This window comes from Perca fluviatilis, chromosome 16 (genome assembly GCF_010015445.1).
Source record: "Perca fluviatilis chromosome 16, GENO_Pfluv_1.0, whole genome shotgun sequence".
NCBI classification, from domain to species: domain Eukaryota; kingdom Metazoa; phylum Chordata; class Actinopteri; order Perciformes; family Percidae; genus Perca; species Perca fluviatilis.
This window is the reverse complement of record NC_053127.1, coordinates 10311047-10326948: the sequence shown is the minus strand read 5'-3', so window position 1 is coordinate 10326948 and position 15902 is coordinate 10311047. Positions and strand designations below refer to the sequence as shown.

General features: G+C 38.8%; 1 protein-coding gene across 1 annotated transcript; it reads right to left on the bottom strand.

The window, feature by feature from the left end:
• Window positions 1-10062: 10062 nt before the first annotated feature.
• On the bottom strand, window positions 10063-14571 carry LOC120543654 (serine/arginine repetitive matrix protein 5-like). Its single transcript, XM_039776794.1, has 3 exons — window positions 14513-14571; window positions 11242-12662; window positions 10063-10761 (listed from the first exon to the last, which is right to left on the bottom strand). The coding sequence occupies exons 2-3, from the start codon at window positions 12620-12622 to the stop codon at window positions 10502-10504; spliced, it is 1641 nt and encodes a 546-aa protein (XP_039632728.1). The 5' UTR covers window positions 12623-12662; window positions 14513-14571; the 3' UTR covers window positions 10063-10501.
• Window positions 14572-15902: the final 1331 nt, after the last annotated feature.

Here is a 15902-nt window from a genome sequence, read left to right as displayed (position 1 = left end):
ATTTTATAATCTAAAAGGCAGTTTATTTCTCAGCAACACTACATATGTAAATTATAAATATTATCTTTGGCAGATTTTTTATGTACATATGGTCACCTAACTATTGTTCATTGACTATTATTAACTATTGTTAAGATTCACCACTGCAGTTTTAATTTGTAGTTTAATTGACACATGTTGCTAATTTAACTATTTTTCACTCAATTGTTGCCTATTGTAGCTTTTAGGTTTTAAAATGTGTGATATTCAACACCTTTTTATTGAGTGATGCGATTCAAATTGTATGTGTATTTCTCTGCAGTTTTTTGGGGGCCAATTGTGTTATTGCATTGTGGTAATTATGTACAAAACAAGGAATCTTGCACTCAGAGACCTAGTTGTTCTCACAAGATGCCTTAATACATTTTGTCCTCTACTCTATGAAGGTGTCACATATTAATGCCTCAGAATACGTGAAAAGGACATGAAAAGAAAGAAGAGGGGAATTTACAGTATAAGTTTTAAGAAAGGAATGAAAGTGATCAATAAAAAGGACAACACTGAAAATCTGCACTCTGATTTAACCTTCACATTATGTTAAACACTGCATTGCATCACCATGTGGCCTTGGATAACCATAATCATTACAAAGCCTAACTCATGTTCTACCTTCACTTTTGCCTTCATGATTAATGTCAACCCACAGGGTGAACACACTCTAATACCAGTGGTTGAGGAAGTATTCAAATCCTTCACTTCAGTAAAAGTTGTAAGCATGTAAGTATTATCAGCAAATTGTACTTAAAAGTAGCCTGCTTAAGGTAAAAGTATTCATTGTGCAGTAAAATGTTCATGTGTCAGTGTTTTTCATTATATCTGATGTTTCTGGATTAATATTACAGCTGCATTACTTATTTTTTTAAGGATTATCTTTTGGGCATTTATTTTTATAGGACACCTGAAGACATGAAAGGGGAGAAAGGGGGAATGACATACAGCAAATTGGGCCGCAGCTCGGATTCAAACCCACAGCCGCTCCGCCGAAGAAGTAAAGCTCTGTATATGGGCATGTGCTTTACCAACTGAGCTACCCAGGTATCCAGGTTGTGTTAATTTTAACTAATTAATATACTTTTTTAGTTTAATCTACAGCAATGCATCATATTCTATAAGATCATCATATTTTTGTGGCGTCGCTGTCCTCTGAGAACCACATATCCCTAAAAAGTCAATTTTGTTGAGCTTAAAAAAACAGCCCTGGAATGTGAAAGCAGCATATTATTTTCATATAGTCCAGATCAGGGGTCTTCAACATGTTTTAAGCCAAGGACCCCTTAACTGAAAGAGAGATGGAGCAGGGACCCCCTACTACATATATTGTATAAAATTCAGTTGCATATAAAACTGGGCCTACAATAACTTGTAGGGCGGCCTAAAGGCTTTATACATAATACTAAGCTATTAAAATAAAAATTGTTGGCATGATTTTATAAATCATGTTTTAATGTTAAACATACATGTGTCACAGTGAATCCTTTGAGATTAACTGTATCTGTGGATGGCCATCTTAGTGACTACCTTACCTATAGGCCAGTAAGCCTATCATTAATGACATGAATTTTTCGATACTATGAATTCTTTAAGACATTTTTAAGACATACTATACTATGATTTTACTATGACTTTTTAGACTTTTTATGACATACTATACTATTACTTTTTGGACTTTTTATGACATTCTATACTATAACTTTTTATGTCTTTTTACTATGAATTTATAAATGAAATCTATGAATTATATACTATGACTTTAATCATTTTCTTTTTGTTATACTATCACTTTTTTATGACTCATTCCGTCATACTGTACAATGACTTTTTATGAATTTTTTTTTAAAATACTACACTATAATATGACTTTTTATCACTTTTTTGACATACTATACTATGACGTTTTAATTGCTTTTTTTTTTTTTTTTTTTTTTTTTTTTTTATATCTATACCAGTTGTTCATGTTCTCAACCTTTTTTGTGCCAGCGCCCCCCTATCCATTATCCAGGTCCCTAACGCCCCCCAACAAATATTATGTAGGCTAACTGCCCCGAATATTAATGATTACGCCCTAATATAGGCCTATTATTGTTGTTACTATTGTTATCAAAAATAATCAAAATCAAGTCATTGAATGACAAACAACACATGTATTAGTTTCCCAAGTATCAAAAAAGCCATGTGAATAGAAATTATATATATTTACAGTTTTTTTTTAAAAATGCAACCATTTGACATTCAAATTAAATAACAGCAGCCAATCAGAACGACTAGATATGTAACATTCAAACTATAATTAGGTATTATCAGAAGGCCTGCTGCATGTCCCTGGTGTGAACCTCAGCACCTTCATAAGATGACTATAATTTGAATATCCTTTTTTGTTTGTGAAGTGACCTTGGGTGTCATGAAAGGCGTTTTAAATAAAACGTACTATTATTATTATTATTATTATTACAAACACTAATGGTAGCCAATCAGAAACAGCTAGCAATTTAACATTCAAATCAATTTTTCATTCAAATCTAAATCTCTAATCAAATTGTTCCAATGGAAAACAAGCTGGCACTTATCAAGGGGTAAAAGCAGGATTACACACACACACACACACACACACACACACACACACACACACACACACACACACACACACAGAAAAGTATTTTGGTGATGACAAACGACTTGAAGAACGACACATACTGCCAAATGGAAATAATTTTACAACCTTTGAAAGTTAGTGAGAGCCCTTTTTTATGCTTAGAAGAGTATAGGTTAGAAGAGTATAGGTTAGAAGAGTCTATGTTAGAAGAGTCTAGGTTAGAAGAGTCTAGGTTAGAAGAGTCTATGTTAGAAGAGTCTAGGTTAGAAGAGTCTATGTTAGAAGAGTCTAGGTTAGAAGAGTCTATGTTAGAAGAGTCTAGGTTAGAAGAGTCTATGTTAGAAGAGTCCAGGTTAGAAGAGTCTATGTTAGAAGAGTCTAGGTTAGAAGAGTCTAGGTTAGAAGAGTCTATGTTAGAAGAGTCTAGGTTAGAAGAGTCTAGATTAGAAGAGTCTATGTTAGAAGCGTCTAGGTTAGAAGAGTCTAGGTTAGAAGAGTCTAGGTTAGAAGAGTCTATGTTAGAAGAGTCTAGGTTAGAAGAGTCTATGTTAGAAGAGTCCAGGTTAGAAGAATCTATGTTAGAAGAGTCTAGGTTAGAAGAGTCTATGTTAGAAGAGTCTAGGTTAGAAGAGTCTAGGTTAGAAGAGTATAGGTTAGAAGAGTCTATGTTAGAAGAGTCTAGGTTAGAAGAGTCTAGGTTAGAAGAGTCTATGTTAGAAGAGTCTAGGTTAGAAGAGTCTAGGTTAGAAAAGTCTATGTTAGAAGAGTCTAGGTTAGAAGAGTCTATGTTAGAAGAGTCCAGGATAGAAGAGTCTATGTTAGAAGAGTCTAGGTTAGAAGAGTCTATGTTAGAAGAGTCTAGGTTAGAAGAGTCTAGGTTAGAAGAGTCTATGTTAGAAGAGTCTAGGTTATGAAGAGTCTAGGTTAGAAGAGTCTAGGTTAGAAGAGTCTAGGTTAGAAGAGTCTAGGTTGTTAGGAAGAGTCCTAGTGTTAGAAGAGCTTATGTAGGCGAGTTTAGGTGTGTAAAAGTCTATTTATTTTTGTACTTGTGAGTAAATAGCAGAAAAAAACGTTTGGAGAAACGCAACCCCATATCGCGGTGTGTTTTGTGGAGGTGTGAGAGTCCCGTACAGTAAATGGTGACATCACTGCCTCTATCAGGCATGAAAATGGGTCAGGGTTGAAAAAGGTGAAAAGGATATTACCCCTCTAGGGGGGTCCGGGGGGCATGCTCCCCCGGAAGAAAATTTTACATATTCCATATTTTAAAGCATCAATCTGATGCATTTGGAGATGCATTTTTTGCCAACCAACAGTGTAATATTTCAATACGCACTCATTAAAGTTAATTTGACCGGCAAAACAGTTAAAGTCCTTCTGACATTACACAATAATAAAAGTCATAATTTTTAAAAACTAAAACATTTTGGATACATTTTTACTTCTTCCAACCATATGTTAAATTAAGAGCCAATGTGGATTTACATATTGCAATAATATCATAATCCTACAATGAATCATTGTGAAAACTAAACTTTACTACTTTGGCCAGGTCATCATCAAAAAAGCAAATTAGTACATTCATGATTTTGTCCATGTTGATATTAGCTGCTTTATTTACATTTATTAAAAATGTCGCATTGTTTATCTTTTCATATAGCTAGCCGTCTAGACTCTGGGACAAGGCCGTTATGTTTAAATACCTGCCATGCTGATTCCAAACAGACAGCTTTATCAAGGCAGTTTGGGCTTCAGATAGCTTGTCCTCTATTCATGCCCAGCGCCATTTGTTTGAGCTACTTTCTCAAATAAAGCTGCCTGTATCAGTGCTCACAAAATAGTTTGACCACTTGGGAGAGACCCTGAATTCATTGCCATCTCCTGATATTTACATATTTGTCCACTAGAAGGCGCACCTGCACACACATGCAAAATGTCACCCAATCACATTGAGGGAATTTGTTCTTTGGTACAGATGACCCCCACTGGCAGTGCTGGAATGTAACTAAGTGCATTTCCCTAACTACCAGGTCGGCGCTGTCGCCTGCGACGAAAACATTACTTCATATATATATATATATATATATATATACAGTGCCTTGCGAAAGTATTCGGCCCCCTTGAACTTTTCGACCTTTTGCCACATTTCAGGCCTCAAACATAAAGATATAAAACTGTAATTTTTTGTGAAGAATCAACAACAAGTGGGACACAATCATGAAGTGGAACGAAATTTATTGGATATTTCAAACCTTTTAAACAAATAAAAAACTGAAATATTGGGCGTGCAAAAATTATTCAGCCCCTTAAGTTAATACTTTGTAGCGCCACCTTTGGCGCGATTACAGCTGTAAGTCGCTTTGGGGTATGTCTCTATCAGTTTTGCACATCGAGAGACTGACATTTTTGCCCATTCCTCCTTGCAAAACAGCTCGAGCTCAGTGAGGTTGGATGGAGAGCGTTTGTGAACAGCAGTTTTCAATTCTTTCCACAGATTCTCGATTGGATTCAGGTCTGGACTTTGACTTGGCCATTCTAACACCTGGATATGTTTATTTGTGAACCATTCCATTGTAGATTTTGCTTTATGTTTTGGATCATTGTCTTGTTGGAAGACAAATCTCCGTCCCAGTCTCAGGTCTTTTGCAGACTCCATCAGGTTTTCTTCCAGAATGGTCCTGTATTTGGCTTCATCCATCTTCCCATCAATTTTAACCATCTTCCCTGTCCCTGCTGAAGAAAAGGCGGCCCAAACCATGATGCTGCCACCACCATGTTTGAAGCGGTGGGGATGGTGTGCCGGGGTGATGAGCTGTGTTTTACGCCTACCATAACGCTTTTTGCATTGTTGCCAAAAAGTTCGATTTTGGTTTCATCTGACCACAGCACCTTCTTCCACATGTTTGGTGTGTCTCCCAGGTGGCTTTTGGCAAACTTTAAACGACACTTTTTTGGGATATCTTTAAGAAATGGCTTTCTTCTTGCCACTCTTCCATAAAGGCCAGATTTGTGCAGTATATAACTGATTGAGTTGTCCTATGGACAGAGTCTCCCACCTCAGCTGTAGATCTCTGCAGTTCATCCAGAGTAATCATGGGCCTCTTGGCTGCATCTCTGATCAGTCTTCTCATTGTATGAGCTGAAAGTTTAGAGGGACGGCCGGGTCTTCGTAGATTTGTAGTGGTCTGATACTCCTTCCATTTCAATATTATCGCTGCACAGTGCTCCTTGGGATGTTTAAAGCTTGGGAAATCTTTTGTATCCAAATCCGGCTTTAAACTTCTCCACAACAGTATCTCGGACCTGCCTGGTGTGTTCCTTGTTCTTCATGATGCTCTCTGCGCTTATACGGACCTCTGGAACTATCACAGAGCAGGTGCATTTATACGGAGACTTGATTACACACAGGTGGATTCTGTTTATCATCATTAGTCATTTAGGTCAACATTGGATCATTCAGAGATCCTCACTGAACTTCTGGAGAGAGTTTGCTGCACTAAAAGTAAAGGGGCTGAATAATTTTGCACGCCCACTTTTTCAGTTTTTTATTTGTTAAAAAAGTTTGAAATAGCCAATGAATTTCGTTCCACTTCATAATTGGGACCCACTTGTTGTTGATTCTTCACAAAAAATTACAGTTTTATATCTTTATGTTTGAGGCCTGAAATGTGGCAAAAGGTCGAAACGTTCAAGGGGGCCGAATACTTTCGCAAGGCACTGTATATACTTCATCCATCATGGAATTACAGTGTATTTGTTGACCTTTAAATCCAGCTTCATGTCTTGTTTGTAGCTTGTAGCCATATAGCTCCAGCTTTCAGGCGATATGTTTTGTGTCTTTGTAACGTTAGCACTTCTAGAAGTTTAGTAATCTGGTCTGGAAGACAGTGACTTTTCGGAGACTTTTCAAAGTCTTTGCACAAGTATATCCAGACTTTTGGGGGTATTTAGCTTATGACGCACACATATTTTTTTGTTTACTTCTTTCATTCTCAGCGTGTAATCTAAAGGGAACTGTACTAAATAATGAATGAAAAGTCATAGCTCTAATAAGCTAACGCTTAACTTTTTCCGTCAGAATAAACTTGCTTTGGTTTGTCACTACTTGAAACGTAATGACTTTGTCATAATTGTTCATTTATCATTTTTGAACATGTGTGTTTAAGTTGTATAGTTTGGAAATCACAATTACCCAGAGCCCACAATGACACTATGCAATGCTTATTTTGTCAAACTGCCAGTTTAATCCTCAAAATCATTCCAAATAAATGAAGATTATTAAAATAGTCTAATTAAAAGATGGAAAGGTAGAACCATGACATGTTGACATGGCATTTATGCCTAATAAATGACTTCAACAACTATCCAAAATTGTTGCCAATTCATTTTCTGTGAATCAGTTGCATTGATTAATTGACTAATTGTTATATTCTGTAATACATCATATTTTAGAAGCTAATCTCACATTTTGTGTCCAAAGTTGAGTGGAGCTATGCTTTGAAATTCATTGACATCACCAGACTTTACGCACTAAAAATAACTGGCTAAGTTTCCAACAGAACGATGAGGGAGATGTCAATTATAGTGAAAACACCAGTGTGGCCTTTAATGTTTCACATACAAATGATATTATATTTTTATGAAACCACAAGGTGACACAAAATGCATAACAACACATCTTTGGATTATCACTTTAATATTTGTTTAATGTTGATTTTTTAGTTTCTCGCTTTTGTTCCATCATCATCATCCGCTTCAGATATCTTCTTGAAGATTTTCCAGATGTTTATTTTGTCCCAATTCACTACTGAGCTCCCAAAGGGACCTTATTTATATTTAGTGTCCCAAAAACAGAATACAATTCCCAGTTGTTGGTATAGTTACTTCAAAAAAGTTACAGTTAACTTTTACCTTAGAAACTGAATTTTTGTCACGTTTCTTTGGAGTAAAACACTGGTCTGTCTCTATAGATCAGTCTGGGCCAAACTTATTTTATTGAAGCTGTGAGTGTGGGCTGGCAGTGGGGGTGCTGGGTCTGAAGATGGCTGGACTGGCAGTGGGGGTGCTGGGTCCGAAGATGGCTGGACTGGCAATGGAGGTGCTGGGTCCGAAGATGGCTGGACTGGCAGAGGGGGTGCTGGGTCCGGAGATGGCTGGACTGGCAGAGGGGGTGCTGGGTCCGAAGATGGCTGGACTGGCAGAGGGGGTGCTGGGTCTGAAGATGGCTGGACTGGCAATGGGGGTGCGGGTCCGAAGATGGCTGGACTGGCAGTGGGGGTGCTGGGTCCGAAGATGGCTGGACTGGCAATGGGGGTGCTGGGTCCGAAAGCATGGCTGGACTGGCAGAGGGGGTGCTGGGTCCGAAGATGGCTGGACTGGCAGAGGGGGGTGCTGGGTCCGAAGATGGCTGGACTGGCAGTGGGGGGTGCTGGGTCCGAAGATGGCTGGACTGGCAATGGGGGTGCAGGGTCCGAAGATGGCTGGACTGGCAGAGGGGGGTGCTGGGTCCGAAGATGGCTGGACTGGCAGAGGGGGGTGCTGGGTCCGAAGATGGCTGGACTGGCAATGGGGGTGCTGGGTCCGAAGATGGCTGGACTGCCAGAGGGGGTCCTGGGTCCGAAGATGGCTGGACTGGCAATGGGGGTGCTGGGCTGTGTTCCTCAGTGGGTCTGCAGACTTTATGTTCCAGTGCGTGGCGTGGCTATTGCAGCAGAGGACTCTGAAGGGGGGTGATTCTGAGAACAGAGATCTTCCAGTTAGTCCCGTCAGGGAGCGGAGCAGACAGGGAAGTACAACAACAAGAAACTAGACCAGATCCACATCTCGAAGGCTGGTGAAAAAGCATACTCAGTGGTCAGCAACAATCCAGCAGGGAGAGGAACGTCAGACTGGCATCTGAAGGTAGATGATGGAGCAGGATGAGTAGCAGGGGCGCTGATTGGAATCGGTACCTGGTGTGGGGAGAATCAACAGTGGGGGGGCGTGTCTTCACTCTGTGGAACATGTAGGGCGGAACAGAAACACAGACAGACAGAGAAAAAACAACACACCAAACACACAGCAGGCATAACAAAATGAAGAAATAAACCAAAACACATTCTCACACATAATGAGTACTTTTACTTCTAATGGAGTATTTTTACACTGTGGTATTGCTACTTTAACTTAAAATGTAAGTATAAAAAGCTCCTTATGATAAAAAAAAACTTCTAAACAAAAGATGAATACAATCTACATCTGAATCAATGCAATGAAATGTTAAAATGGGTTGGGCTGTTTACCTGTTCTCATCTTCATCATGAAGCACAAACCAAACAAAGGAGCACTGAGCAGCGGGGGGGGGGGGCTGGAACAGAGGCTCCTGTAGCGCCTCCTGGAGGGTACTCACCTTAGCAGAGGCTGAAAAACTGGTTCCGCCACGATTAAATATAATCCTTACCCACCAGTGCATCTGAAAGAACTACTCACCTCTCTAACTACAACTCGATTCCCTCAGTTCAACAGACTCAAACCGCCTCCTCCTCCCCAAGACTAATCTCAGCACCGTGGGCGATCGGGCTTTCTGTTCTGCTGCTCCTCCGATCTGGAATGCCTTACCCGACCATCTGAGGGCACCTCAAACTATTGAGACTTTTAAAAAAACAACTAAAAACATTTCTATTTAGCAGAACTTATGAGTTTTAATTAACCCTGCAAGTCGTTGCGCTGTCTATTTGTATTTTATATTGATGTTTTTACCGTACTTTTACGATCTTAACTGTAGCACTTTGAGATTTACTCCAAATGTAAAGTGCATTATAAATAAAATCTATTATTAAATCTATTATTAAGTCTCCTCGGGACTCAGGACCCACTGTGATCCATTGATCTAATCCAGTGTTTCTCAAATGGGGGTACGTCTACCCCTAGGGGTATTTTGGAGAACTGCAGGGGGTACGTGACATTTTTTGCAAAATGTTTTTCAGTTTTAAGACTGTACTTACTTCTACTGTCTTTTTTTTCCAAGTTTGACACTTTTTTTTAAAGTTTTTGTTGCTGTTTCTGAAGTTTGTCACCTTTTTTTTTTTTTTAAGGTTCTGTCGCTTGTTCTGACCTATTCTTGCCTTTCTTCCTTACTTTTTTCTACTGTCTTTTTATCTTCAATGTTATTTTTTTAAATATGATTTTTTTTGGCCATTTTCAGCCTTTATTTCTACAGGACAGCTGAAGACATGAAAGGGGAGAATGACATGCAGCAAAGGGCCACAGGTCGGAGTCAAACCCAGACCCGCTGCGTCGAGGAGTAAACCTCTATATATGGGCGCCCGCTCTACCAACTGAGATATCCGGGCACCCTTCTTCAAAGTTTTTGTCTCTTTTTTCAAAGTTTTATTCTGCTTTTTTCAAAGTTTGTCACTTAGGCTATTTGAATTTTTCACTTTTGTCACCTTAGTGTTACCTTCCTTCTTTCTACTGTTTTTTTTATAAGTTTTTATTACTATTTTCAACCTATTCTTGCCTTACTTTCTTCTTTATACTGTCTTTAGGGTCTAACCCTAACCCTCTGCCAGAGCCTAACCAAAGCTAAATTAGGATAGGTGTTGGGCTAACCTTGGTTAAATTAGCCTAGGTTAGGATGAATTAGATTGGGTCAAGTGGCATTAAGTTAGGACACTGTTATTTGCACAATGCTCTTTGACTGTATAACTAAATTAAAGCCAACATCTAGGGTGTTATCATGTGGTTACAAGGATATTTGATGGTGGTTGCTAATGTTTTAAAAGAATATTTTACTTTTCTTTACTTCTATTTTGTCAAATCTGAAATGTTTGCCGTCTCCCTCAATTACCTCTCTCTATTTGGTGCCATTTTTCTGATTGCTCTACTTTTATCTTAATTTATATATATATGTGACCTGATTGGCATTGGTCCGTAGAGAAAATTTAACAGAGCTGGGTATTCTGAGTTGGTCCATAACTCAGAGATATTCTCCATCTTCTTCGCATTTATTTCCTTCCTCTCTACCTTCAGTCTTTGCTTCCTCACTTCCCTCTCCACCTTAAATTCTTGTCTGCGTTTGTACACGACCAGCTCCCTCCTTCGGTCAAGCAGCCGTTCTTTTTCTGCCATTTTCTCTGGATTTCTGAGGGGATCTGTAACCAAAAGCATATGAAAGGTTAAGTCTAGAGTCCAGCTGTACACTCGCACCCCACCCCAAAAGGAAATAGTCAACATATTTGTTTTGTTGCAAGTTGTTAAAAATACATGTTGGCCTGGCGCCATAAGTGAGATAAGAGCTATCTTAGCTAACACCTCTAATTAACACACCTTGTGTGTTTCATTGTAATGGTTCAATGTAATGTAATTAGCCTGTATTAGTCACATGGGCTGGTTTTCTGACTACTTTTACTTACTTTCAATGAATTTAGTGAATAATAATTTCACTTTTTAGGACTTTAAATTAAGGACTTTTACTTGTAATGGAGTTTTTTTTTTTTAATAGTGATGTTGGAACTTTTACCAGTGAAGAAATTGAATACTTGTTCCACCACTGATCTACTGTGATCTAAAAGGAGGCTATACATATACCTGTATGACATTTTATGTGACAAAATGTAAGTTTACTTTCTTACCATGACGCAGGAGGTAGCGCTCATCCACAAAGGTCGATTGGATGTCCCTGGCAATGTTGTCTATCTTGCAATTGAGCCACCAAATGTACATTCTTGAACGCGGACTAAACATTTTCCTCTCCTTCTCCTGGTTCTTTCTCTTCATCTTTTCACACCTCTCTCTTTCTCTTTTTAAACCCTCCTCCTCCAAACACTGCTTTTCTCTTTCAATGATCTCCCTCTCCTTTCTTGCACTGGTGGTAGAGGGCGTGTTTTCTGCACAAGACAAAGGGCTCTCACCCTTTCGCCTGCGCTCCTTCATGTTTGTGCCTACGAAGAACAAAGAGCTCACATCCTTTCGTTCTTGCTGCCTGGTGGTAGAACGCTGGTCATCTTCAGAAGATGACGACGAAGGGCTCTCACCTCTCCATGCTTGCTGCCGCCTTGGAGTAGTAGGGTGCTTGTCTTCGGAGGATGAAGAGGAAGGGCTCTCAAACCTTCGTACTCGCTGCCTGGTGATAGAAGGCTCATCCTCTTCAGAAGAGGAAGACAAAGAGCTCTCTCCCCTTTGCCTGCTCTCCTTCATGATGGCAGAAGGGTTGGTGCCCACGATGAACAGAGAGCTCACATCCCTTCGTACTTGCAGCCTTAAGGTAGAACGCTGGTCATCCTCAGAAGATGACGACGAAGGGCTCTCACCCCTCCATGCTTGCTGCCGCCTCCGAGTAGTAGGCTGCTTGTCTTCAGAGGATGAAAAGGAAGGGCTCTCAAACCTTCGTACTCGCAGCCTGGTGGTACAACGCTGGTCATCTTCAGAAGATGACGATGAAGGGCTCTCACCCCTCCATGCTTGCTTCCGCCTTGGAGTAGAAGGCTGCTTGTCTTCAGAGGATGAAGAAGAAGGGCTCTCAAACCTTCGTACTCGCTGCCTGGTGGGAGAAGGCTCATCATCTTCAGAAGAGGAAGACAAAGAGCTCTCGCCCCTTTGCCTGCTCTCCTTCATAATGGTAGAAGGGTTGGTGCCCACGATGAACAAGGAGCTCACATCCCTTCGTACTAGCAGCCTGGTTGTACAACGCTGGTCATCTTCAGAAGATGACAACGAAGGGCTCTCACCCCTTTGTACGTGCTGCCTGGTAGTAGAGGGCTGGTTTTCTGCACAAGACAAAGGGCCCTCACCCCTTTCCCTGTGCCCCTTCATGATGGTAGAAGGGTTGGTGCCTCCACTAGACGAAGGTCTCTCACCCCTTCGTCCGTGCTCCCTCAAGATGGTGGGAGGGTTGAGGTCTTCAGGAGACGAAGGTCTCTCACGCCTTCGTTTGGACTTCTTCGAAGAAGAGTCCATATCTCCTGAAGACCGAGGTCTTGTAAAGAAGTTTTGTCCAAAAATGGATCTAAACATTTTCTCAATGATTTTTCGTTGTATACTGGCGTTTGTGAAACTGCAAGTACAAACACACAAACACACACAGCAATTACTTCACTGATAATCACATTATTGTTTCAAGCAGCACACTAAGCAAGTTATTTCACTTAACTAAACCTTCTAACTGAACTTAAATAAACTGAGAAATATTTATCTGGTCACACATCATTATTGCACTGTGCTTGATAAAAAAAAATTAAAAAGGTCTGCCACAAATATCACTTAGAATAATAGTAATAATAATACTTATATAGACTTCAGACTACAGTATAATGTACTTTCAAATAAATCAATCAAGTATTAATGTATGTCAGACACATTTAAGTACATATATCCATTGACATACTATAGCTGCAACTAGTAGGCTACAGGCATTTGCAACACACAGTCCCTATTTTCAAACCACACCAACCCATAGAAATAAAAATGGAAAGAAAGGCCATTTCCATTCAAATCAACGTAGCAGAAAGGTGTACCGTTGCCATGTTAAGGTATAGACTGCCATCATGCCATTTTATTTCTATGCACCAACGTCACACAAATATCATAAAACATACCAAAAAACAACAACATAAAAAGCAGAAATGTGCCGACAACAGTTTAACATCTTAAAGCATCTGCAGACCACTAGGTGGCGGTGCTACGACATAATACACTCCACTAAAGGCACAGCCAGTACAAATACAACGGCTCGACGTTAGAGCACAGTAGCTAGCCAGCTAGCTAGCTAGCTACATAATACAACAGCTCCACCAAAACACGGAAAGAGCAATGCACGGCTACAGTTCAAATTACAACAGTTTCACCAAAATATGCAGCTGCTAACGTTAATATTAGCTGAAGCAACACACTCTTTTTATTTGGAAAATAAATCAATTAATTTAGCATATTTTTCACCAGAAGCTTTGTTTTCTCTCTCTTTTTCTCGCCCCCCCCTTTGGTCGTTTCGTGCCGCGATTCGTTTTCTTTTATCTTGGTGGTGGTCAGTGATAATGGATTCGGCGCTAAAAAAAACATTTTGAAACTATCATAGACTTCTATTGTAGTTGCTCGCTCTCGCCGTTCACGGGTACATGGTACTGTAAACATTTCCATGGCAACAGTGACTTGGACCAAAACAATGACGTCGTTGCAACGCTTAGGATTGTGGGTAGTGTTGTTTTTCTACATACGATCGCGAATAAAAATAACATTTTGAAAAATAACTTTTTGAAAAATAACTTTTTGAAAAATAACTTTGAAAAATAACAAGACAAATTATTGACAATATTTCTACTATTAATAATACAAATAATAAAAAACACTACAATGAAAGCAGTGTTTTCTACGACTAGCTATCTCAAAAGACACCTTCACTGTAACACAACAAGACATTTTTGTTTTAGATCAACAACCCACAGATAATTTTAAAACAGGACGTATTTAGTCATACGTTTGAGAAATAATCTTTAATTCACATGTGATCTGTGATAGAAGCTGCAGAATGTCACAAGTGCAGGGACTGCAAACCTCTTAGTCAATTCAAAGAGTACAGAAATTACTTCTTGGTCAATTTAAAGTGTCCTCGAGTGCAAGGAAACACTACACATGCAGTCATTTTTTTGCACATGCAATTTAGGCAACACGTAATGCAAAATTGAATAATTAAAATTGTTTTGTGCAAGAGACAAAACGCATTTGCATCTCCTGATCACAGACAGCACATCTGATAGCTGGAATATAGCTAACTGATAAAAAATATATATTTATTTAACAGAAATATGTGAGGAAAGTAAATGTACTCCTTCCCCAACAAAATACGGCTCTACTTAAGAGAAAGAGTTGAGTAAAAAAGTAGTTTCAGCTCAGCTGTAAAGTGCGACTTACCTCTCCAAAGGATTGTTTTGAAAGGAACTCTGTGTGCCACTGTAGTTCTGTTGCTTTGTTTTGTTTTTGATTTTAAATAAAAGCAGAGATTTTGAGCAAATTGTACGTTCAGTTACGCGTTCTGGTTCGTCGACTGACCGTAGTCTCCCCCAATTAAATCGCTCCGTTTGATTTCAGACTACCAATTGGAGACGTAGGATTCGCCGACCGTCTACCAATCACACGCCGACATTCAAAGCTGAACCTGCAAAGTCTACTTTCATTTACGCGTTCTAATTCGTCGACTGACCGTAGACTCCCCCAATTAAATCGCTCCGTTTGACTGTAGATTACCAATTGGAAACGTGGGATTCTTGACCGCAGACTACCAATCATACGCCGACATTCAAAGCTGAACCTACCGCTGCGGTCAACGTAGGTCTCCGGTGATCGTAGCCTACAGTATTTCTGGTAAGTCTGAATGAAATAAGTCTTTATAACACTCACTGCTTATATTTTTACTAAGCCTGAAATAATTCATTCTTCATTACACTCACTGTTTGTACTTCCCAGTTGATACTTTTGATCGTTTGGGAAAAGCTAATGGTATCAACTAAAGCTAACTAGCTGTAAGTTTTAGTTTCAAATCAATTAATTAAAATGGCAAATTGTATGGATTTGATTGGAGAAAGAAGCAGAGTCCTACGGTGGCCGGGAAGTGCAATGCAACATTACAAAGAATGAAACACTTTTACATTTTGGAAAACAAATTTACATTTTGGAAAACAAATTTACATTTTGGAAAACAAAATAACATTTTGGAAAACAAATTTACATTTTGGAAAACAAAATAACATTTTAGAAAACAAATTTACATTTTGGAAAACAAAATAACATTTTAGAAAACAAATTTACATTTTAGAAAACAAATTTACATTTTGGAAAACAAAATAACATTTTAGAAAACAAATTTACATTTTAGAAAACAAATTTACATTTTGGAAAACAAATTTACATTTTGGAAAACAAAATAACATTTTAGAAAACAAATTTACATTTTGGAAAACAAAATAACATTTTAGAAAACAAATTTACATTTTGGAAAACAAAATAACATTTTCGAAAACAAATTTACATTTTAGAAAACAAATTTACATTTTGGAAAACAAAATAACATTTTCGAAAACAAATTTACATTTTAGAAAACAAATTTACATTTTGGAAAACAAAATAACATTTTAGAAAACAAATTTACATTTTCGAAAACAAATTTACATTTTAGAAAACAAATTAACAAGATGCAAAACACTTTTACCAGTCCCGAAACAAATTTACAAATGACAGATTCTTCACGAGGAAGGGAATGTACCACATACCGGAAGTGATGAGGTGTTGTTGGTGTACGCAGTCA

What these genes read in the sequence shown, in the direction of transcription:
- LOC120543654 (XM_039776794.1), bottom strand. Translation starts at nt 12,622, where the DNA reads ATGTTTAGATCCATTTTTGGACAAAACTTCTTTACAAGACCTCGGTCT. An exon ending in GCGCTACCTCCTGCGTCATG is followed by an intron (nt 10,762 to 11,241) that starts GTAAGAAAGTAA and finishes TTTTGGTTACAG; the next exon opens with ATCCCCTCAGAAATCCAGAG.